The sequence below is a fragment of the Eucalyptus grandis genome, chromosome 1 (genome assembly GCF_016545825.1).
Source record: "Eucalyptus grandis isolate ANBG69807.140 chromosome 1, ASM1654582v1, whole genome shotgun sequence".
NCBI classification, from domain to species: Eukaryota; Viridiplantae; Streptophyta; class Magnoliopsida; order Myrtales; family Myrtaceae; genus Eucalyptus; species Eucalyptus grandis.
Genome location: NC_052612.1, coordinates 26,410,690 through 26,436,404, shown reverse-complemented (window position 1 = coordinate 26,436,404; position 25,715 = coordinate 26,410,690). Strand labels below are relative to the sequence as shown.

The 25,715-nt window shown below is 38.6% G+C and overlaps 2 protein-coding genes and 1 long non-coding RNA gene across 10 annotated transcripts in view; 2 read left to right on the top strand and 1 right to left on the bottom strand.

Annotated features, from left to right (window-relative positions):
* LOC104416040 (OVARIAN TUMOR DOMAIN-containing deubiquitinating enzyme 7-like) overlaps positions 1–25,715 on the top strand; it is an 88,694-nt gene that overhangs the window by 56,924 nt on the left and 6,055 nt on the right. The window lies entirely within an intron of this gene.
* Positions 1,549–25,648, top strand: LOC104457290 (OVARIAN TUMOR DOMAIN-containing deubiquitinating enzyme 7). Of its 2 annotated transcripts, XM_039311583.1 has the most exons (7): positions 1,549–1,662; positions 4,646–4,736; positions 5,346–5,410; positions 6,180–6,329; positions 7,043–7,104; positions 25,376–25,460; positions 25,593–25,648. In XM_039311583.1, the coding sequence occupies exons 3-7, from the start codon at positions 5,390–5,392 to the stop codon at positions 25,623–25,625; spliced, it is 351 nt and encodes a 116-aa protein (XP_039167517.1). In that variant the 5' UTR covers positions 1,549–1,662; positions 4,646–4,736; positions 5,346–5,389; the 3' UTR covers positions 25,626–25,648. The 2 variants fall into 2 exon arrangements, with proteins under 2 accessions (XP_039167517.1, XP_039167519.1); XM_039311585.1 differs by lacking the exon at positions 25,593–25,648 and having other exon boundaries at positions 25,376–25,552.
* On the bottom strand, positions 2,732–4,148 carry LOC120292964. The gene is made up of 4 exons (XR_005550566.1): positions 3,951–4,148; positions 3,692–3,858; positions 3,463–3,549; positions 2,732–3,169 (listed from the first exon to the last, which is right to left on the bottom strand). It is a non-coding gene; the product is annotated as an uncharacterized LOC120292964 (long non-coding RNA).

The following is a 25,715-nucleotide window of genomic DNA, read 5'->3' as shown; positions in this document are numbered from 1 at the left end:
CCGAGAAGGACGCGATGATCATACACCAATCATGATGTTCAGCGGTCTTTTGTCTGCTTTTAATTCAGCGCGACTTTTGGGTCAGTGACAGCCTCGCTTTAACCTCGCTTTAGTTGATTGAGATAGCCTTGTTGCGTCGCTCAATTAATAGGGGCTTTTTGTCGATGACTGATGATGCCACTAAAAATTTCAAATCAGTAGCCTCACGATCCATTCGTTGGCAACTATTTTTCATTTACACAAAAAAAAAAGTGTCTCGTATATGTGAAAATTAATTTTTGTCCCAAATTTTTGTCTCATGAAAAAAACTCAAGTTGATATTCTTGACCAATATTTGCTCCCTTTATCCCATTAAAAGGCAAATATGTCAACATACGTGGATTTTCCATATTGAATTCGTCATTCTCTGCGTTAGATTTTATGTGCATTTTAATGGGATATTGAACTTAAATGCTGATGGAGTAGATTTGGGTCGGGAGTATGGAATTTTCCGCGAGACGATCTTAATATGTCAAGGACTACCAATTTTAAGATTAATTTTACGATTAAAATTAATTTGGAGTAGTTGTGTAATAAGGATATCAATTTTGAGATTTTTCTTTTCAAGTTATTTTAAATGAATTTTAAATGTGCAAAATATATTTCGAAGGAGTTATTGCTAATGAGTGCGTTTGATGTGCAGGGTGATACCATAATGGCTATGCGGGTCATTGTCACACAACTCATTTGATGTGGCCATGACTTGAGCAAGCCAACAGAATCCCAATAATTACTTAAAATTGATGCTTTTTTCTTTTTCTTCTAAATGGTAAGATAGAGTTTGGATCAGTTTTCATGAATCTCAATCTGTCCTTCTCCTCAAGCGATTTTAAGAGTGCACTCATTCACATTGACTTGGTGTTTTCGAGAATTTACTTCTCAAGTACTCCTAAAAACGCCACCAGAAAAGTTAAACTAACACCTAAATTTTGTAAAAACGATCATGTTAATGAGTGCTCGACATACTTAAATTTGGGATAATTTGATTTTCAAAATATTGATTGTGCATGACATGAGGACAAATAATAGATCAGAAATTATAAATTTTCCAAAAATTGTGGCTTAACAAATGTCCTTGAGGTGCCCCTAATATATTCCTTTTAAAACAACATATGTTGAACAAAATGTCGATTGGACATATTCGAGACGAGTATCGGAGTCCAGACCTCCGACCAGACTAAACTAGAAGCAATCAATTGCACATCCGAGACGATTTCACGACGCGAAGGACAAAGAAAGAAAGGGGGTTAGTTGCAAAAATTGACAGCATAAGGGCCACATTGTAATTGACCCTAAGCATCATGATCTAATTGAAAAAAGGAAAAAAAAAAGTAAGAGATATGCGTAGAATTGGGCTCGCTTCCCGGCCCATCCTTTCCTTTTCAGAAGAACAGATTGGGCTCTGAACGAGAAAAGCCCACGGCCCATCCGGCATCTGTCTCCATCTTCTTCGCTGGGCAATCCTCGCTCCGGTTCGAACCGCCGCGACTCTCTGGTGTTCGAGCGCCGTCTCCCGGCAAATCTCGACCTCGCCCGATCATCGCCGGCGGCATTGATCGTCTTCTCTCCACAGTGATGGTGCAGAAGCAGCACCACAAGTCCAACGCCAAGAAACAGCCCCACGTAAGCCGTCTTCTTCGCTTCTCATGGTTGCAATCTGCATCCGTTTACGCACTCGTGACTAGGGGTGTAAACGGGTCGGGTCGGGTCGGGTCTTGATGTTACCCGACCCAACCTGAAACATACAGGTCACATACGTGACCCGACCCGACCGGACCCGAAACACGTTAAACTCGCATAGGAAATTCGGGTCGGGTCGGGTCGGGTTTCCGGGTCTTCCCTTTTTTTTTTTTTTTTTTTCTGGTGAGAGTTGAATGGGCATCAGGCCGCAAATGAATGTATCTTCTACAAATGAGCACAAGCATAATTTAGTGCCACATTGATGTAGAATGTCAAATAATGGACACCCACATGCCCTAGTAATCCATTCTTCATCCAAAAAACTTGAATGGTAAACCTGCCCCAATAGCAAGTTCTAAGCATAATTGGAAGAAGACACTATATATCCTAAAATTGCAGGAACACAACCGAAGCAATGTAAAATGCAATCTAAATGGATGATCGCAACTTTGCTCGTCTTAGCAAAATCACACGAACGGCCCATTGCTTCAAAGGACCTGCACTCTTGCCCGAACGATAGGAAGCTTGCACTCCAATTTTATCTTTACAGATCTCACTCTGGTCATACCTAGATCAATCTGCATTGTAATGAAGGATAAGGACTATATACCGCATGTTTTGACTTGCATTCATTGGCTTTAAATAGTTATTACCAAAATCCGATACATAAAACATGAAGCAGTGAATTGAAAAGCTAAGTGAGCACTTGTATATTTGTAAGCTGATATAACTAAAAGGATGCTGATCTTGTCGGTTTTATCCCCGCATTGTGTAAGTTTGACCAGACAATGAGGGCATCATCTCCCTGCCTGTGAATAATGAACCTCGAAATCAAGCCATTCCATGAAACTATATTATGGGCAGGCATAATGCTAAAGACTTTTTTAGCAGCATCCATATTCCAACACTTTGAGTACATACTGATCAATGCGTTTGCTACCTCTAAATCTGAAAATAATCCAAATTTAAGAACATGGCAGTGAATTTGCTCACCCATCCTATCGGACCTAAAGTTCCACAAACACCAAGTATTGAAATTGATGCAATTTCATCAAGAATTATGCTCCCTTCTACTTTACAACGGCAAAATAGTGATATTGCCTCATCCGGCAGCCCATTTTGTGCATACCCACATATCATAGAAGTACAAATAATAGAGCTATCCCACTCAAAAGGCCATCGTTTGAACATTTTTCCTGCAGCCACCATCCTCCCACAATGAGTGCACATATCAAGCAAAGCTGCTTCCACACAAGCATTGGCCAGGAGACCAAACTTGATAATAAACCCTTGCAACTGCTCACTAAGTTTCCCTTCCCCGAGCAACCCACAGGCCTTAGCAACAGTAATTAGTTAAGGTAGCAATGCCAGAACCCATTAGACCTCCACCTATCACAGCAACCTTTTTCACCTTCCTTGGTTTTAACCCAACGTCAGTGACATTAGGCACCTGTAAGTTATTTGTTTAGAAGAATTAGCATGTCCTTATCCTTTTCTGTAAGCATAACTTCTTCCTGCATGCACAGTTAACTACAATGTCCTTTTCCCAGAAAAGAAGACTCAAATTTCAAACAGTAATTCTCTCCTACAACTGCTCAAACTCAAAACTAAGAACCATGCATCTAGCAGCCCACTTTTTTCTCTGTCAAATACAACAAAGAAAGGATAGAGAAAATCCCTCACATCTTAATACATTTACCTCGTTATTTTGAAGTAGTAGGTACATATCTACTTAAGACGCACCTTTGATGTCGTACGTTGGGCAAAAAATACATGAACAAGACCCTTTGAAGTTTCTAATAAGAGCAACTCCTTAGATACTTTAGCCTCCTGCCATGACAGTTTTCTTCGTCAGCAAATTCACAAATGAAACTAAGCTTGCTTCAAAACTATTCATGCCCGCTCCTCCTCCACACCACAGAACAGAACAAGTATGACAAACAAATTCAGGAGAAAAAAATCAGAATGGCACCTTTCAAGAATGGCACCTTCCGCATGGAGCTGGACCAAGGAAGACTTCAACCTCCGAACCCATCATGTCCCGTGGATGATCCTCACTTCAGTATGGTTTCACGGAGATGCGAGCAAGCTTCGTGAGATATGCCGCAGTTCACTCAGGAATTGAAGCAAACACAGAGTCTGCACACAACGCGAAAGAACAATCACCCTCGCAGCTCGAAAAGAAAAGGAACACTCTCCGGTGTCTTAGCTCAAGTTTCAAGCAAATATACATCTAAACTTGGAAACGAGGCGAGAAGCGAGCGCCATGATCGCCGAGCGAACCCAGTCCCCAAGCTGTCGACGATGGTCGGCCGCACGCGGCGGCAAGGGTTTCGGCGTCGGCGAGGCGGAGGCGAGGGGTGGCGAAGGCGACGGCGAGGCGGAGGCGCGTCGATCGGAGGGCGGCAGCAGACTCCACGAGAAGGTGCACTCGTCAGAGAAGAAGGCGAAGCCGACGAGGTTATGTTAGACTGTTCGTGTTTTTGAGGCTAAAGCCTAATGTTTTGTGTTTTGGCGTGTTTGTACTTTAGAAAACTTGTTTCGGGTCAAACAATGTTCGAACACGACCCGAACACAAAACACATTTTGTTTGCTTGTTTTTTATTTGTTACCCGAACACGACCCGAACACGAAACATGTTAATACATGTTTTGTGTTCGGGTCGGGTCGGGTCGGGTCGGGTCGGGCCGGGCCTTTTTGACACCCCTACTCGTGACTATTGCTTGCTCTTCGATGAGGCGGCGTATTTTGTCTCCAAAGAAGAAATTCGAAAGTTTCAATTGCTTCTATGATCTGTTTGTTGCGCCGAGGCCTCTGAATTGAGCTTTGGTGGACCTGCTTTTGGCTAAGTTCTTGGTTGAAGCGTTCGTTGGTGGTTGTTCTCAGAATCTGAGTGGACGTGAATGTGGAATGCGTTGATGAACAGGTCAAAAAGCAGGGGAAGCAAGCGGATAACACGCAGTTCTGAGCTCAGCTTGATGCTCTGGGCCTGAAAATTGTCCAGGTGACTGCAGATGGTAATTGCTTTTTCAGGTCCGTCTTCCTTGTTAGAAAAAGATCACCGTATTGTTCATGATTTTTTATTGATTTTTTCCAGGAATTGGTTTGTTTTGTAAGATAACAGTATTCCTCTCTGTTTTGGAAGATTTTTGGTATGCTCATTGCATTACCACTCTATCGTCAGAACACAACACAGAGTGCGTTTTATGGTACAGTGGTTCTGGAACACTATAATCGATGTACTAGAAATTCTTCGGTTGGAAAAATTATTGCATTTCGTACAATGTATCATTCTGCTTGAGACACTGCATCTGGAAATATTTCTCGAAGAACAGCTCTATTTGTCAGGGAATGTAGCTCTTTTAACTTAGTCTCGAAGATATTAGATTGACTCTTCCGTTATCCAGCTAAGTAACTTTGTAAATTTCTATCACTAGTGTATCGCTATTTTACAAAGCCTAGAGAAACTAACCATGTGCCTCATTCCTGTTTTCATTCCACATATTTGAATTATCCATCGTCCAGGTAATCTTACGGCCTTGTATGGGGCTTTTGTTTATAGAAACGCCTTTGCTATGGTTGGAATTTTCATAGTTGTCCACTCTTGTAAATCAAAGCCCTTGCAGATCAGTTGGAAGGCAATGAAGAAGAACATGGGAAGTACCGTAGTATGGTTGTTCAGTACATATTGGTATGTGGAATGCAGATTTCTCTTTTCAAACTGTAGGAATTATGTTTTTTTGGGGGGTTACATGGTGATATAGTCCTCATTTGTATTAGTCCTTAGTGATCTGAATCTCAACTTTATTTGGTTCATTTTGTTCTTGAACTTTTCTGTAAGTACTGATGGATCTCACACTTATATAGACACTAAAATAGCATGCCTTTGGAAGAAAAAACCAAGTTAAAATGCGTATTATACATTGAAGCATACATTTCTGCTGCCAATGGTTATTCCTGGTGATATTCAGCTCAGTCACAGTTGCATAGAGCTATAACAACACAAGGATCACCTGAGCAATTTGACATTCTTATTTTACTAGAGAGGAAAACCTTCTGAGTGTTAACCATGATTTGGATGGTGTATCTTGGCCTAAACTGCCAGCTGCAGGAGGAGGCTGGACTTTATAGTTACCCGCATTGTTCTAGCCTACAGGAATGTGTGGTTGCTACTTTAGGGTGCCGTTATTATGCAAACCAACATATTTTTGGAGGAGATATTGAGAAGATAAAAAATTAGAGAATTGATACTAACGTAGAATAAGTAAACTTTTTACCATGCATGGTAAAACTTTAATGTTTTGCGATGGCACAAATTGATAGTCTAGCTTGTTTCAAGTTTCAACAGAATCCTTTATTTTCATTGGTTTTTCCTCATAGTGATGTGTTTAACGAAATAAAATCCTCATCTGAAGAATGGACCTGATATATGCATCTAAGATGGGAATTGTTAATGACAGAAAAATCGTGAAATGTTCGAACCATTTATTGAGGATGATGCGCCATTTGAGGAGTATTGCAAAACCATGGACAATGATGGCACGTGGGCTGGTCATATGGAATTGCAAGCAGCTTCTCTTGTTACACGGAGTAACATTTGCATTCATCGGGTAAGACTGACAATGAAGTCATCAACCATCACCTACGTGAAGTTTTGTTGGTTACGGTCTTTTCAATCCTTCAGGAGAAACATCCAGACTAAATGAGGATGTCATTAGACTCATCAATTGTTAGCCTTGCTACTGGATTTGAAGTTTCGCTGTTTAAGCATGCATCCTAGAATTCGATGACCATTGAAGAACCCATGATTATTGGTTTCCAGACTCATTCTCCACTTAATCATATAATGGCTTTCTTCCCCAATATGGCCCTCCTATATCTGAGAAGTTATTCCCCCACCATTGTTTAGATCAAAAGACCACTTAGGATGTTGTTCTCATAATGGTTATAGCTTGTTCTTTTCTGTCTGGTTATAATTTATTACTCTTTAGGCTGAAAAATTGACTCATCTGAAGCGCAATGACATCTGGCATGTCTCGCGATGTCTATTGTGGCGAAAGCATGTGGAAGTACCATTGATAGTGATGTGCTTTTTTCAGAGATATATTGCACCTTTTAGCCCAAGGAGTTCCGACGGGTGCATATAATCCTAATTCAAAGAAGACTTAATATATCGAACTTGTTACAAAATTGCTGGCTTTTTGAGTGTTCTATATGTCCTTGATGAATCTACACAGCACTAATTAGTTTTGATACATGCTGTGCATGCAAATATCTATTCGTTGACGCCAAATGGAACAATTTATCTCACTCCTTGATGCAGAACATGTCACCTCGGTGGTACATAAGCAATTTTGATCAGCCTGGTGCTCGTATGATCCATTTGTGAGTTTTCTGAATATAGAGACTGATGCTTTTTTTGCTAAGCAAGTGCTCAAATACTGGGATGAGATCTAGCTCTGTTTGTATACACTTAAATAAATGAGCTTTTCTTACTGTTGACACCTAAATTTTTGCATATAGATTATCTAGGCATTTAATATAGATGTTTTTACTTTAAAAAAATTGAAAATATATGTAAAAAATATTTAAAAAAAGAAAAGAAAAAGTTGGGGCCAATGATCTGAATGTGACTAGCCAAGCCCAAGAGGTCAGATTGGAATTCAAATGGCAAGTTGGGGCCAAAATGCAATTTCCAAAAGCCGAGGATCAATTCGCAAATTTTGCAAAATTTGTGCCCGAGCCCGTAAATCATCATTTTGGTCACCAATTAAGTAGAAATTGAATTTGGCCAACTCGAATCAATCAAATCAAGCCAAAAAGACCAAATTTGCCTTGAATTGGGTACTTTCGAGATAAAAAAATAGCTAACTTTGAGGGACCTTTTTGCAAACTTGGGTGGGCAAAATTGCAAAATTCGATTGAGATCTTAAACTACTATACATGAGCTTGCTAATTGATCAAAAATCATAACCAAATTCATGGATTAAAGCACCTAAACCAGCTGACAAATCCCAGTCCTCAAGTTGGTCTAAAGTCGGAGCTGTTGAGTAAGCAACTTGGTAGCCCCACCATATCCTCCTTAGCTGTCCAACCGGCCTGATCTTTGCACGTGATGGAAGACTGTAATGAGTAGTGCAAGTGGACGGAAATTTGCTAGGGATAAGCTGCTGCAAGCACGGGAAAGTCGGAGCAAAAATCGGCACACTCAACATCTGCAAGATTTGAAAATTCTGGCTAAGTCAAAAAATGGGTGGATAGCTCAGTTGGCAGGCTTGGTAGGTGGACAAAAAGCCGGCCAAGAGATTGATGAATTGAGGGGATAAGATCACAGAAGCAAGGTCTTTCGAGGGATGAGAGAGAGGAGACGAGAGAGCTCGAAATCGTTCCCCAAAGACACATTCAGAAGCAACTTCGGAAAGAAAAAGCCTAGAAATTCCAGATCAACATTCGGAGAGAAAAGTGAGATTTTCACAATCCTTCGACCAAAATTTGCCAAAACCTTCAACTAGAGAGTGAAACTTCACTCAAATATCTTTCCATCCATAGGTCGCACGTCCCAAATGGAGATCGGGAATGCCTCCTAAAGCCCCCCGAAAAACACCCTCCAAGCGGGCCAGGAAACACTGAAAATTTTTCTAAGAGTGTTGAGCCCAGTTGGTCACGAGTGGACAAAAGCTAGTGTTTTTGAGAAATTTGAGAAACAAATGAGGAAAATATTGACCTTTACGCCAAACTTGAATACATATAGTTTGGCTTGGTGTCAATTTTTCCAACAAAAGACGTCTCGAAGTCTAATTTTAGAGGTCAACAAAAACCTTCGTTGTCAGTTCTTTTTTTCTGCAGATCTCATTTTCAGTTGAAGAAGCCAACTTACACGGGCCCCTGAGGATAATTTCTTGGTTTCCTCGACCGAGAACCACTTGCAAAAGAAACTAGGAAGCAAGGTAAGTATCCTAGATGTATTTTTGTTCGAGCTTGAACATGTTATAATAGTGAAAAATCAAGAGGAAAACTAGTCCAAAAAATTGATTTTGAGGCTGGAATTTTTCCAAGTGCTGAAATCTCTTCAAGAGTTTTGCATGTGTGCTTCTTGGAGAGGTAGTTTTGATGTTGTTCGGTGAGTCATTCTCTATGATATTTGTTGCATTTGAAAGCCCATGTTACCTACTTTCACACGGATTAAGTAGCATTTCCCTTAGATATCTGTTGTTTTCTTTTCTTGAAAAGAACAGAGAACACGTAGACAACAAAAACAGAAAAATGAGTTTACAGTAGAAGCAGAGAACAAGTTTACAGCAGAAGCAGAGCATCGTGTTCAGAAACTAAAAAAATTATGTTCAAAATACATACTAGAACGTAACCACAAACCCACGTTGCCGACAAACGGCTTGCTTGATCCACAAAATCAGCAACAGATCAGAATATCTAAGACACGTGCAGCTAACTGCTCCTAGGAGATAAGATTGACTAACCAACTCCTAAAAAACAGGACACCAACAACTAAACAAAACAAAAAAAGAGAAAAATAGCACATGCAGTCTTGATACATCAACACTCTCCTCCTGGATCAAGTACTGCACACTCCTAGCTTTGCCCTGAGAAGTTCAAATCGACCAACATGAAATGACTTCGTGAATATATCTGCAATCTGGTTTTCTGAATTGCAGTACACCAGTTTCACCTCTTCAGCCTTTTGCACTTCTCTCAAGAAGTAAAACTTGACCTTAAAATGCTTTGTTTTTCCGTGAAATACCGGATTTTGTGAAATGGCCAAAGTAGCTTGATTATCCACAAACACTTCTATGTTTTCTTCTTGCTGCATATGCAAATCATCCATCAGCTTCTTTAACCATAATGCTTGATTCACAGCTGCAGTAGCTGCAATGAACTCAGCTTCTACAGTTGATTGAGCCACTATTTCCTACTTCTTTGAACACCAAGAAAAACATGCCGACCCAAATGTAAAGCAATAACTTGAAGTGCTCCTCATATCATCCATTGATCCTACCCAGTCACTATCAGAATATCCCTACAACTTAAACTCCCGAACTCTACAAAATTTAATCCCATATGAAAGAGTACCTCTCAAGTACCTCAATACCCTCTTTGTAGCTACCATATGCAACTCACTTGCACAATTGAGAAATCTAGATAAAACACTTACAGGAAACATGATGTCTGGCTTAGTTGCAGTGAGATACATAAGACAGCCAATCAAACTTCTATAAACTCTTTCATCTGTAGGTGCTGATCCATCCTCCTTTTGAAGCTTTTCCTTATGACCCATTGGAGTACTCACACTCTTGCACTCCTCCATGTTGAATCTCCTTAGGATCTCCTTCAAATACTTCTTTTGACAGATAAAAACTTCATTATGAGTCTGCCTGACTTCCATTCCTAGAAAATATGACATTTCACAAAGATCAGTCATTTCAAACATCTTCATCATTTCTTGCTTAAATGCAGTAATCTAAGCACTATTACTCCCTGTCACCAGCATATCATCCACATAAAGAGACACCACCACTAAGTCAAATACTAACTTCTTGACATATAGAGTGGATTTATTGAGGCTTTTCTTGAAACCTAGACCCAACAAGTGCTCATCCATCTTACTGTACCATGCTCTGGGAGCTTGCCTCAAGCCATAGAGAGCCTTTCTCAGCAAATAAACTTTCTTCTCCTGGCCTGGTGTGACAAAGCCTTTTGGCTGCTCAACATAAATCTCCTCCTGCAACACTCCATTCAAAAATGCAGATTTCACATCTAACTGATATACCTTCTATCTTTGTTGAGCTGCCAAAGCAAGAATCATTTTATTTGTATCAAGTCTTGTCACAGGAGCAAAGGTTTCTGAGAAATCAACTCCCCAAACCTGTGCATATCCCTTCACCACCAACCTGGCCTTATGCTTATTCATCGAGCCATCGGATTAAATTTGGTTTTGAAAACCCATTTTACTCCAATCACCTTCCTATCTTTAGGCCTCTCCACTAGCTCCCATGTCTGGTTCTTTTCTATCATAGCCAACTCTTCCTTCATCCACCTCTGATCACTTTTAGCTTCCTCATAACCCGCAGGTTCCAAAACAGCCACACTGCACCTTTGATATATATCGGTCAAAGATCTAGTACCTCTAATTGGAACATCATCCACCGCTTCGTTAGGGTTCCAATGAGATCTCTTTGTGCTTGCCTTGTGGCTCATTTGCCCAATCCCATTTCTCATCTTCTAGAACCGAACATCCCCGCTAGTGATCACCTTCCCCATGCGTGGTTGATAGATCCTGTAAGCTTTTGATACTAAACTGTAGCCAACAAGGATCCCAGGTTCAGCTTTCTCTCCCAACTTGTCTCTCTTGACCTGTGGAATATGAGAAAAACACAAACAGCCAAACACCTTCAAATTTCTTAGAATTGGCTTCACATCAAACTAGGCTTCAAAGGGTGTCTTCATCTCCAATACCCTCGTAGGTAATCTATTCGAGTAGAAAAATTGCTGTGCTTGCCGCATACGCCCAAAACTCTTTTGGTAGACTCTTCTCATAAAGCAAACACCTAGTCATCTCCATAATGGTTCTATTCTTCCTCTCACTAACTCCATTTTGCTGTGGAGAGCAAGGAGTAGTAAGCTGATGCTCAATTCTAGCCTCTTCACAGAAAGATTTAAACTTCTGTGAAGTGTATTCTGTTCCATTATCAGATTTAATGACCTGAATCTTGTAGCCACTTTGGTTTTCAACCCATTTCTTAAACTTCTGAAATACCTTAGCAACTTCTGACTTTTGCTTCATAAAGTAAATCCAGCACATTTTAGTATAATCATCAATGAAAATAATGAAATACCTGCTGCCATTTAGTGAAGGAGTCACTTGTGGACCACATAGATCCGTATGAATCAGTTGCAGCTTTTCTGTTGCTCTCCAAGTGGATTTCTTGAAGGGAAGTCTTGTCTGCTTGCCTAGCAAACAAGCTTTGCACCTTGTGATATGCTCCTCCAAGTTTGGTAACCCAGTTGCCATTTCATTCCTCTGCATGAACAGCACGCCTTTATGATGAAAGTGTCCCAACCTCTTGTGCCATAATTCTAAATCATTAGCCTGACACTTGAATGCCATCTGCTCCTTCTCAAGAGGATTCAAAGAAAAACTTTTATGTTGCATTCTTATCTTGAACAACTACTGACCATTGGAATCAAAGATTAAATACTTCTCCTCTTCAAATATCACCTTAAATCCCTTTTCTACCAACTGCCCCACACTCAGCAAATTCTGATCAATTTTAGGCACATACATCACATCAAAAATCAGCTTAGTTCTAGTACAACTCTCCATTGCTACAGTCCCTTTACCTTTCACTTCTAAGTACTCCCCATTCCCAATCCTCACTCTTGACTTCAACGACTTGTCAAGGTTTATAAACAGCGTTTCATCACTTGTCATATGGTTCGTGCAACCACTATCAACAAGCCAACTGTCACATGGAGTACTAGAGGAGAAACAAGATGCAACAAATAGTTGATCTACCTCTTGCTGAACTGCAGCATGTGCCTCACTCTGCTGCTGATCTCTCTTCTCTTTGCAGAACTTCTCAATGTGTCCAAGCTTATGACACTTTCTGCACCTTATATCTGGTCTCTTCCAACACCTAAAATGTGGATGATTCTTTTTTCCACAGTGCTGACATGAGGAATATCTTCCCCAATTGTTCTTGGAGTTGCTCGCACTATTCTCTCCTGCAGCAGCTTTCGAACCACTACTGCCATTTCCTTTCTTCCCTTTCCACTTGTTAACTTTTCCTCCTACATTCTGCTGTTCTTTGGCTAGCAAAGCTCCTTCTATACTTCCTTCCACCCTCATTAACCTCTTCTGCTCTTGTGCTTGCAAAGCACTTAGCAATTCTGCCAACTTGATCTAAGACAAATCCTTAGTATTCTCCAAAGAGGCAATGGTTGCCTCAAACCTTTCGGGCAAGGAGACAAGAATCTTCTGCACTAGCCTATTATCAGAGAGGTCAGTGTCTAGAACTCTTGCCTGATTTGCAATGTTTATCAACTTACCGAGAATACTCCTTAATTCTCTCGCATTCCTTCATCTACGCTCTCGAATTCTGTGGTCAAGTTTAACCCCTTCATGCTTCTGATCCTCTCATCTCCTTGATACTCAGCTTTGAGGAAGTCCCAAATAGCTTTGGCTGATTCACAAGCCATAATTCTGCTGAAAATGGCAGGCGAGACAGCAACATATAAACAAGACTTTGCCTTTGCTTTCCTTGTCGTCCTCTCCTTGTGAAACTTGATTTGATTGATGGTTGGATTGTCGGGAAGGGGAGCGACTTCATAATCTTGTTCCACAGCTTCCCAAAAATCACAACCCTCTAGATAGGCTCGCATTCTCACTGCCTAGGCTTGATAATTTTCTCCATCAAACGTTGGCGGAGCCATTGCTAAAAAACCACTCGATCCTGCCTCCATCTTGCTTTTAACTTCTATGGATGCAGACACACCTCTCAATCAATCAATCTCACAAGTCACTCACAGCCCCTTAAGATCAAGAGAGCTCCGATACCAGTGTTGTTTTATTTTCTTGAAAAGAATAGAGAACACGTAGACAGCAAAAACAAAAAAGGAGTTTACAGCAGAAGCAGAGCGTCGTGTTCAGAAACTGAAAAAAAATATGTTCAAAATACATACTAGAATGTAACCACAAACCCACGTTGTCGATAAATGGCTTGCTTGATCCACAAAATCAGCAACAGATCAGAATATCTAAGATACGTGCAGCTAACTGCTCCTAGGAGATAAGATTGACTAACCAACTCCTAAAAAACAGGACACCAACAACTAAACAAAATAAAAAAGAGAAAAATAGCACGTGCAGTCTTGATACATCAACAATATCGTATGTGATGAGTGTCGGGGCTTGAATATGGGCATGTAACCTGTTTGCTTGACTTGGGTTCAAACCCAGATTTGCAAAATCAGCTCAAACCCGTGCATTTGAGGACGATTTTAGCTTGGTTCTAGTGTGTTTTTAGCTATGATTTCTATCTAATCTTGTTCTTTGCATGTGTTAGTATAATCTTGATACTTTAGTTCTACATGAGATTGCTTATGAGTGGAGATTGAAGGCTACAAACATGGCTCGAGGAGGCTATTGAGGCTAGTTTAATACACACCAAGTGTTCGACAAAATGCTCAAACTAAGCTTCGATCTTGAAACGGTCGATTTGAGCTTGATTATTGTGATAGTCATGTGCTGTGTTACTCCATATTAGCATAGATCGGTTTAATGAATTATTATTAATTTTTTTAAAAATAATTAAAAAAAGAAAAATATGAAAATTTCAAAAATATCAAAAAAATGTTAGATAGCATCAAATTAGGATAGAAATGACATATATGAAATTTTCCTAATTTTAAAAGGTCATTTTCCTAATTTAATGCTATTTTGGTATTTTATAATCATTTTTGTAAATAATCTATTTTGCGTAAATTAAAACTATTTAAAGTAATTTCATGCATATTTGAATTCTCATTTTGCTCATGGGGGTCCTGTCCCGAGGTGTGATAACAAGACCATGTAATATTATTTGCTCGACTTGTATAGGGTTTACCTTTTCCGGGTTTATTTTCAAGTCATTTCAATTTCTTGGATGTTTACTTACGCGCCGCTTTTCATTATTTTGAGTGTAAATTTCTCTTCTAAATTATGTTAGGATTAGTCTAGACATTAAAAAAAAAACTACAAAAACATTTGCATGGACACTTAATGGTTTCATAAAGATTATAATTGGCTGTCAAGATTGTGTGGCCATTTAGATAAAAAAAACCTTAAAAGTTAGTGGTACCGCAAGGACGCTAATAGAAACATTAGCGTAAACAAGTCCCCGTTCCTAGAAATCTCTGGTTGCGTAGGAATCGAGATAACACTCCCGTGTCTTGATTGGTTTCTAGTCGACCTCAATAGGCTAGTGGCGACTCTTAGAATTACATAGATTGTTAAGAACTAAAATTCAAAATCCAATGTCGCACGAGGGATGGGCTTGGGAGAGCTCACACCTAATTTAGGGCCATTGGTCCGCCTCTTTAGGCAAATACCTCTAAACCCTCTTCCTTTTCCCCTGGACGGAAAAAAGGAGGTCGTGACAGCTTGGTGACTTTACTGGGGACTTGGTTGCAAACCTTAGAGGACTTAGGCCATAATAACTTGGTTGGTTGTTCACTAACATGGTCTTCATTTGATAGGGTGTGTCAAAGTTGCGTGGAAAACAAGGTTAGTCCGCTAACAATGTATTAAATGTTTTTGTAGGTTTGGAGTAATGAAGGGTGGAGCGTTTGTTAACCCATCTCTTTTGTAGGGAGGCGTAGGAATGTATGCCTATATGGATAAAATTGAAGTGTTGTTTGGATATCAATCAGTGTGTGTGCCTTTATACTTATCTTAGCACTACACATTTACACACACAACTTGCGATCTAAAACCCCGATCAAATTAGGAAGCCCATAGAAGGTGCCAAAAGATGGAACCCGTGCGGGGAATGACCCATGGTTATCCACTTTTGGTCCCGCTCATTTTGATTAATGATAAAGAGAACTGTCCAATGTAAGCACTGAGTGGGGAAAACTCTTTTGATCTAATCAAAATGGGGACTTTAAGCCTTTAGAATTCCACCTTTATGCATCAAACCTCACAAGTTTACATCCACATGTCTATGTGATTGAAAAAAATGTCTCTTCACCCACTATAAGTATGATTTCTCCATCTACTTGCTCACTTCGGATTGAAATTTTCATTTTTTGAGATTTGCGGAAATCAATGGAATGCCCTTAGCGATATAGGCTTGGCTCTCACTCTTAATAAATAAACATTTCAAATACCTTTGATCTAACCCCATAAAACAAACACATTTTGTATAGAAATTCTTCCAAGTCAAGATTACATTTTGGGGCATAGAATTAAAATCAAATTTTCAATAAAATTCTTTCTTGGTCACATTCCAAAATTCAAATTCAAATCACATTTTGTGTATTGATTTCTCAAAATAAAAATCACCTCACCTTTGCATGAGTGAAATTACAAATTAATCTTTCAAAATCAATGCCCCATTTGTGTATGAAACTTTTGGAACAGAGTGGGCATTCAATTGATAGCCGTGGATTGATCTTTTAATAAAATCTCCTCTTACTAATAAAATCCTGACAAAATATCAAATTCTCGTAAGTGGATACTATGGAGAAGGTATCGTTGCCCCGATTTCATTGTAAGAGGCGGCTTTATTAAAAGATCATTTTTTCATTCATGTACTGACATTATCTTCCTTTCGCAGGTCATGCATGACAACTATTCCTTGAACTCCTCTTGCTTGACCATGCCAAAAGTGGACTTTAAAGCTAGGACGAGAATTGTGCTTATTATGCTCCTCTACGAAAGAGCTTCTTGTACTTTATCCTTGTCATTATTCCTATTAGGAACTGTGTTTTGCGTTTTGGGTTTTGATTATGGACCCAAGAAAATGCTTTTGTAAATCATACAACTCACATTTTTTAATAATGAAGTTAGAGTTCATAAAAGTTATATTCTTTGAAACACTTGAAGTGTTTCAAATGGACCTTCTGAGTTGAGTTTTATGCCTTAGCCTCAAAATGTTTGAAAATGAGTTTCAAGAAGAACCTACACAATATTTTATCTCTTCATTTAATCGCTTTTGCAGGTTAATCCACAGGATGATGCTTTGAGAGGGTAAGGTTGTAATCGTTCCAATAGAGATTTCTTGAGCAACAACTAACTCAGTCATCCATTTTTTGTTAAACAGGCAAAATGACGGTTTTGTTCAAGATTGACAAAAGCGTGGGCTTTTCCTTGACAAAGCAAGTCATGAGATGCACCAATTCATGCTCATTTATGGGCATATTTGGTTGAGCCATGAACTACTTGAATAATTTCGCAGCATATCAACTCAAACATTGTGATTAAGTGTGAAAAGAATCATCAAAGCCTTGAAGATTACAAATCTAATGACCTAACAGAGTTCCACATTCTGAACAACCTCATATTAATTTGACATTCTTCTTGGAAGAAGAAATCTGTAGACATTCTTTCGCATCAAACTACTCCATTGGTTGCAAACATGAAAAGCAACTGCAATCCCTACACTTCCAATGGTGTCTTGGCATCCAATCCTATATGAAGATAATTATTGGTGGTCTGCAAGACAACACTTCAAGATGTAGATGTACACAAACAAGAATCGGTCATCAAATGTTGCCTTCAAATAAAAGATTGTGAAGTGGGAAATGCATTGACACAGCAAAAATGGTGAAAAATCACCTAGCCTAAAAGGGGTATGTGGGAAATTGAGTAAAGCATGAAGGGCTTAAATGAAACAGAGATTCATCAATCCAACATGATGGAGCTGCATATGGATGAGTTATCTAACCCAGTGTGGCATGCATTTGACCATAAGGATAATGTCTTGCCTTCTTCAACAAAGCTACGATGAGATGCTGAATTGTCCGACTTTGAAAAAGGGTGTACTTCGTTCCTAAACCTAATCTACCTAAGAATAAAAATAATACATTGTTTCCATATGTGTAGGAAATTTTAATTGGGGCAGATGGCCACAAAATGGATCAGGGGCACGCAATGCTTGAGTCACCCGACTTCTAAAAGGGGAAAATTTCAAATGGAATAGACATTTGCCAAGTGAATTACTGTCAATCATGAAAGCAAATCCCTCTCCATAGCCAAGGAAACGAGATGGAACGCAGTCATCATATATGCCGTAAAAGGGAGTATACCGTTCCTAAAATGAATCACGTCGAGTATGAAAATAACATATTCGTCTCTTTTTCCTTGCAGTTGATGAATAGGGCAATTCACTTAAAGCAGAGCAATTCTGACCCATGAGCAAGATGAAACAAAGTCAATTGATTCAGCACAAAAAGTGCACTTTGACCAATGGAGCAACACCTTATACCAAGAAGGCATGCTAAGGCCCAACTATCCATTTTGATGGAATAAATGGAGCAAAACATCCAAGGAGTAATGCCCATTTGAAAGCAAGATCTTCAAGGAAATGTTGACACCTAAGGAGCAAAGGCACATGAAGAGGAAACACAAGACATTTAAAGTCAGATGTAGAAGAAGGGTAATCCGGTATCGTTTCCAAAATACCTCATCTAAACTTCATTTTTGACGTAGTTCCTTTGTTTAACAGGAAGTGTTGGTATTCGAGGAACAAAATCGAGAAATTGATTTAAGCATAATCTATATCGACAAAGTAAGCATGTGGAGTTAACACATGACAAAATCACCTAAGTTGGCTTAAAATATGTGTCGTTCTAGAGCCGGTTCAATTAAATAAAAGAAGAAGAAGAAGAAGAAGAAGAAGAAGAAGAAGAAGAAGAAAAAAGAAAGAAGCGCCCCATAGACACTACTAGCGCTTCGGCCTAGTGGTATGGGAATGAATGAACGGTCTGAGAGGTACGGGGTTCGATCCCCAGAAACGGCAACAAGGTTGCCATGTAAAAAACTAATAAATAAAAAAAAAAACTTTTGCATCTCTTATATTTGCAAAAAAAGGAAAATGCTTGAACTAATGAGACCAAAGACCGGAGATTCTCTTCAAGCCTTAAAACAGTACATTCATTCCGCTGTTTGCTGCCAAATGGTGAAACTGACCAAGGGTAATGTTGTATCGTTTCAATTTTTACGATCCTTGAGGATTCATGTACTAACAAATTCCCTTTTGTTCTTCGTAGGGTCACCTGACTACTAAGGCATAGGTAAGTACCCTTCTTCTCAAAATCAAATGGAAAACAAATGGAGAATTTCCATCACAAAAAAAAAAAAAGAATATCTAGTGTTTTTCTAGAAACAAGCACAAAAAATGGAAATTGAAAAAAAAAAAAGTTTTCCACAAAGTTTGGAAAAATCTTCTTTATCTTTAAATTGTCCATCCACTCAATGGATCACTCATTTCGAATCAAAATTCTCTATGGAGGTTAATCCACCCAGATGATCTCAACAAAAATGAAAGGCGATGTTACTTATGCCAAGCAAAAAAACACTTAGGATGATGAAAGGCAACCCATTTCCAAGCATGTCCTTTAAGCACTCTGGGATTCGAGTGAAAAAGAAAACCTGTGTCGTTTAAGGTCAATGAATTCATTCGCAAACATTACATAGACCAAGAGGATGAGAGGCATTTTTTTCCCTTTATCATACACATTACAGGTGACAATAGTTAGCCCATTTGAGCCTTTTAATGTGAAGAATTTTATACAAAATACCCCTGTCAAGAACCACCCCACAATGGGGCAATTACGGAGGTTTGGGTTGATATTATTTGGAGAGGGAAGATGAGAAAGGTTTCTTTACTCTCACTTGCATAAATCTTTTTTGTGGTAACTTCAGGTGAATTCTTATTGAAGCTCGAAGCATCCCAAAGTGAAGAAGAGCATTCTTTTCTCTACCCAAACACCGATACCCTTTACTTAAACCATATTGAGCCTAACTATTCATTTCTAAAACCCGAGTGTTGATTATCTCCCCACATTAGGGCAGGACACATGATTTACCAGTGCAATTGGTGTTTATATGAGAATATGAAAAGCATCTTGAAAGTCCCAAGAGCTCAAAAAGTTCGAAAGAACAAAAGTCAAGTGAAAATTAAGGGGCATGAAAAAGCAGTATGCCTGGTAAAAGCAAGGCCAATGCCCACAAAAAAAAAAAAAGGGAGAGAGAGTGGAAGAAAAACAGTTGCATCAAGAGGAATATCTTTGTGAAAGCAAAAATGGCAAAAAAATGCCTGCATTGAAAAGAAAATCATTGCAAATGCAAAAGCCATTATGTTAAGATGATTAGTCAAAAGACTTTTGAGACAATTTGAATTCTAAACATTGAGTGCTTAAAAAAAAATGGATGATATGGTAATGATGCCATGATAACCACCAACTCCCAAATCCCCCTTTGACAAAAAGTTCTAAGCCTTTTGAGCTAAGCCTTTTGAACCTTTCCCCGAATCAACATTACAACCCATTTCCAAAGTCTCTTCAGATTGGGATGATTCAAAGTGGAAATAAGGACTTCCTAAAGAAGATGCCGCTCGAAGAAGTGAGCATAAGGTTGTCTTATCTCATCTTAAGGTTTCTTGACTTGTAAACCTGGCGAAGATGTCAATAGGTGATTAATTCATTTCATAGCCAATGATGTTTATCCATTGCTAAAACCATGACTAAACCTGCACTACAGTCCTTCTAAAAGACCTCTTTGATTGGTCAATGTGTACTTATTGCGAATGATTCAAAGCCTTGCGCATTGGAAGAGTAAGGTTGAGTGATCAGTTTATTTCCCACATGAACAGATGGGATCAAACAGCCATTTTCTTGAGGATATGCGAGAAGCCCTTTTTGACTAGGGATCCTTGCTTGGCATACTTAACAAACCTTTCTCATAAGTCAGGGTCATTTCGACAAGGACTTTTCTCCTAAGAGAATTTGACGATTAATGATATCATCCGAGCATGATGACAGTTTTGCGAGTTTGTCAAGTTGTCGGAATTAGTTTGATTTGTTTATGCAATCATTGCCTTCTCATTACCGATACACTTTTGATATTGTTTCTAATGACATATGTTGAAATCGACCTCATCTAGTATGCTTTCGCTACTAGAATACTTGTTATAATGAATACTATTAGATGTGCAGTATCCATTTTATAATATTCTCGAATGACAGGTTCCTCCAGTGAAACCACATAATTTCAAAGGGTTCATGGATTAGCCTTAAACCATACATTTTCAAAGGGTTCTTGGTTATCCTTAAACCTTGCAATTTCAAGGGGTTCATGGGTTAACCTTAAACCATACATTTTCTAAGGGTTCTTGGTTATCCTTAAACCATGCATTTTCAAAAGATTCTTGGTTATCCTTAAACCTTGCAATTTCAAAGAGTTTTTGGTTATCCTTAAACCATGCAATTTCAAAAGGTTCATGGGTTAGCCTTAAACCATGCATTTTCAAAAGGTTCTTGGTTATCCTTAAACCTTGCAATTTCAAAGGGTTCTTGGTTATTATTAAACCATGCAATTTCAAAGGGTTCATGGGTTAGCCTTAAACCATGCATTTTCAAAAGGTTCTTGGTTATCCTTAAACCTTGCAATTTCAAAGGGTTCATGGGTTAGCCTTAAACCATGCATTTTCAAAAGGTTCTTATTTATCCTTAAATCTTGCAATTTCAAAGGGTTCATGGGTTAGCCTTAAACCATGCATTTTCAAAAGGTTCTTATTTATCCTTAAATCTTAAAGGGTTCATGGGTTAGCTTTAAACCATGCAATTCCAAAAGGTTCTTGGTTATCCTTAAACATTGCAATTTCACACAGTTCATGGGTTAGCCTTAAACCATGCAATTTTCAAAAGGTTCTTGGTTATCCTTAAACCTTGCAATTTCAAAGGGTTCATGGGTTAGCCTTCAACCATGCATTTTCAAGAGGTTCTTGGTCATCCTAAAACCATACAATTTAAAAGGTTAGTGGGACTGCCTTAAACCACAAGGTTAGTGGGATTGCCTTATACCACAAGGTTAGTGAGATTGCCTTAAACCACAAGGTTAGTGGGACTGCCTTAAACCACACGGTTAGTGGGACTCCCTTAAACCACAAGGTTAGTGGGACTACTTTAAACCACAAGGTTCGTGGGAGTACCTTAAACCACAAAGTTCGTGGGTATATCCTTAAATCATAATTTTCAAAGTATTCATAAGTACATCCCTAAACCGCGCTTTTACATTAAGCTCACTTACATTTTCATTTTACTATTGTAAAAAAAAAAAATAGGTGTTACCTTATCTTTGAAAGAAATCTCTTTGAGCTTCCTTCCAAAGAGGGACAGCTGTTGACACCTAAATTTTTGCATATAGATTATCTAGGCATTTAATATAGATGTTTTTACTTTTAAAAAAATTGAAAATATATAAAAAAAGATTAAAAAAAGAAAAGAAAAAAAAAGTTGGGGCCAATGATCTAATGTGACTAGCCAAGCCCAAGAGGTCAAATTGGAATTCAAATGGCAAGTTGAGGCCAAAATGTAATTTCCAAAAGTTGAGGGACTAATTCGCAAATTTTGCAAAATTTGTGCCCGAGCTCGTAAATCATCATCTTGGTCATCAATTAAGTTGAAATTGAATTTGGGCCAACTCGAATCAATCAAATCAAGCCAAAAAGACCAAATTTGCCTTGAATTTGGTATTTTCGGATAAGAAAATGGCTAACTTTGAGGGACCTTTTTGCAAACTTGGGTGGGCAAAATTGCAAAATCCGATCGAGATCTTAAACTACTATACATGAGCTTGCTAATTGATCAAAAATCGCAGCCAAATTCATGGATTAAAGCACCTAAACCAGCTGACAAATCCCAGTCCTCAAGTTGGTCTAAAGTCGAAGCTGTTGAATAAGCAACTTGGTGGCCCCACCATATCCTCCTTAGCTGTCCAACCAGCCTGATCTTTGCACGTGATGGAAGACCGTAATGAGTAGTGCAAGTGGACGTAAATTTGCCAGGGATAAGCTGCTACAAGCACGGGAAAGTCGCAGCAAAAATCGGCACACTCAACATCTGCAAGATTTGAAAATTCTGGTTAAGTCAGGAAGTGGGTGGATAGCTCAGTTGGTAGGCTTGGTAGGTGGACAAAAAGCCGACCAAGAGATTGATGAATCGAGGGGATAAGATCACAGAAGCAAGGTCTTTCGAGGGATGAGAGAGAGGAGACGAGAGGGAGAGGAGAGAGCTTGGAATTGTTCCCCAAAGACACCTTCAGAAGCAACTCCAGAAAGAAAAAGCCCAGAAATTCTAGATCAACCTTCGTAGAAAAAAGTGAGATTTTCACAATCCTTTGACCAAAATTTGCCAAAACCTTCAACTAGATAGTGAAACTTCACTCAAATATCTTTTATCTGTAGGTCACACGTCCCAAATGGAGATCGGGAAGACCTCCTAAAGCCCCCCGAAAAACACCCTCCAAGCGGGCCAGGAAACACTGAAAATTTTTCTAAAAGTGTTGAGCCCAGTTGGTCACGAGTGGACAAAAGCCAATGTTTTTAAGAAATTTGAGAAACAAATGAGGAAAATATTGACCTTTATGCCAAACTCGAATACATATAGTTTGGTTTGGTGTCAATTTTTCCAACAAAAGACGTTTCGAAGTCTAATTTTAGAGGTCAACAAAAACCTTCGTTGTCAGTTCTTTTTTTCTGCAGATCTCATTTCCAGTTGAAGAAGCTAACTTACACGGGCCCTCGAGGATGATTTCTTGGTTTCCTCGGCCGAGAACCACTTGCAAAAGAAACTAGGAAGCAAGGTAAGTATCCTAGATGTATTTTTGTTCGAGCTTGAACATGTTCTAATAGTGAAAAATCAAGAGAAAAACTAGTCCAAAAAACTGATTTTGAGGCTGGAATTTTTCTAAGTGCTGAAATCTCTTCAAGAGTTTTGCATGGGTGCTTCTTGGAGAGGTCGTTTTGATGTTGTTCGGTGAGTTATTCTCTATGATATTTGTTGCATTTGAAAGTCCATGTTACCTACTTTCACACGGATTAAATAGCATTTCCCTTAGATCTCGTATGTGATGAGTGTCGGGGCTTGAATATGGGCATGTAACCTATTTGCTTGACTTGGGTTCAAACCTAGATTTGCAAAATCAGCTCAAACCTGTGCATTTGAGGACGATTTTAGCTTGGCTCTAGTGTATTTTTAGCTATGATTTCTATCTAATCTTGTTCTTTGCATGTGTTAGTATAATCTTAATATTTTAGTTCCACATGAGATCGCTTATGAATGGAGATTGAAGGCTGTAAACATGGCTCGAGGAGGCTATTGGGGCTAGTTTAATGCACACCAAGTGTTCGACAAAATGCTCAAACTAAGCTTCGATCTTGAAACGGTCGATTTGAGCTTGATTATTGTGATATTCATGTGCTGTGTTACTCCATATTAGCATAGATCGGTTTAAGGAATTATTATTAATTTTTTAAAAATAATTAAAAAAAGAAAATATGAAAATTTCAAAAATATCAAAAAATGTTAGATAGCATCAAATTAGGATAGAAATGACATATATGAAATTTTCCTAATTTTAAAAGGTCATTTTCCTAATTTAATGCTATTTTGGTATTTTATAACTATTTTTGTAAATAATCCATTTTGCGTAGATTAAAACTATTTAAAGTAATTTCATGCATATAGAGTAATTTCATGCATATTTGAATTCTCATTTTGCTCATGGGGGTCCTGTCCTGGGGTGTGATAACAAGGCCATGTAATATTATTTGCCCGACTTGTATCGGGTTTACCTTTTCCACGTTTATTTTTAAGTCATTTCAATTTCTTGGATTTTTATTTACGCGCCACTTTTCATTATTTTGAGTGTAAATTTCTCTTCTAAATTATGTTATGATTGGTCTAGACATTAAAAAAAAAAAACTACAAAAACATTTGCATGGACACTTAGTGGTTTCATAAAGATTATAATTGGTAGTCAAGATTGTGTGGTCATTTAGATAAACAACCTTACAAGTTAGTGGTACCGCAAGGGCGCTAATAGAAATATTGGCGTAAACAAGTCCCCGTTCCTAGAAATCTCTGGTTGCGTAGGAATTGAGACAATACTCCCGTGTCTTGATTGGTTTTTAGCCGACCCCAATAGGCTAGTGGCAACTCCTAGAATTACATAGATTGTTAAGAACTAAAATTCAAAATCCAATGTCGCGCGAGGTATGGGCTTGGGAAAGCTCACGCCTAATTTAGGGCCATTGGTCCGCCTCTTTAGGCAAATACCCCTAAACCCTCTTCCTTTTCCTCCGGACGGAAAAAAGGAAGTCGTGACACTTACGTTTTGCTTTCTCTCAAAAGATTTGAAAATAAAATGATGTTTTTATTTTTTAAGGGATTATGAAAAGATTATTTATTTCTCCTAGTCAAGTTTGTTTATTTTTAAAAGGTTTTAGGTGTTTCGAGTTTCATAAAAGTCAAATTGCAAGAGCTGCAAGATTTTTTTTTTTTTAAAAACGAAAGCTATAATTACAAGTCATCCAAGCAAACCAGCTCATTACACAAAAGAAGGTACTGCAGCTTGTTCAGGGAGACTGCTGATTTGTGAAATTATTTTGGCATGCAAGGACAACATCTCATAAGTTGCAGATACGAGTGTAGTTGCGGTGTTGTTAGATTTAACCATGGAAGTTCTTTTGCTAGTTTGAGAGATGTTTTGGTGTGGTCGGAGGGGGATAAATTACTGGCTAAGCATATGTGGTAGGAGACCGAAACGTCAGTTTAGCTTTTGTTTCTTCAATAAATTATTTTATTGAAATTCCCATTCATAATCCTTCAATGAATGGCATCCCTTGATATTCTAAGTTAAGATGGATTGGATCTGTCTAGGTAGCCATCGTGACCTTGATTGTCCCGGGGATCATGAAATTTAGTGGATATATGATATTCCATACTTTACTATCTTCGATAAGTGTCATCATGTGAAACCAGTAAGCATAAAAAATGTGCGTTGTGCCATTATTGTTTTGTGGATAGGGAAAATCTTATGTTCTTTTGTACTGATGGTGTTTCATTATTTGAACTTATATATTTTGCTTTGCTTTATTAGATCTTATCATGATGAGGAACATTACAACAGTGTGAGGTTGAAGGAAGACACTGGAGATGGGCCAGCTAGGCCAATTACAATCAAGGTTGCTACTGGAATTTAATTCTAATTTACTAAGTTAGTAGGGAAGTTGGACAAATTGTGAATTTAAGTATGTGATTTGATAATTTCTTTTGCTGAAAGGCTGATTGTAATCTCTCGTCATCGTCTCGCCAAGCAAAAGCTGGGTCAAAGAAGTTTAAATCAGTAGCTGGTAAGGATATTACTGATGCTAGATCCATCAAGCTAGTCATGGCTGGAAGTGGTTGTGAGAACATTGAGAAAGTTGAGCAGGTTATGT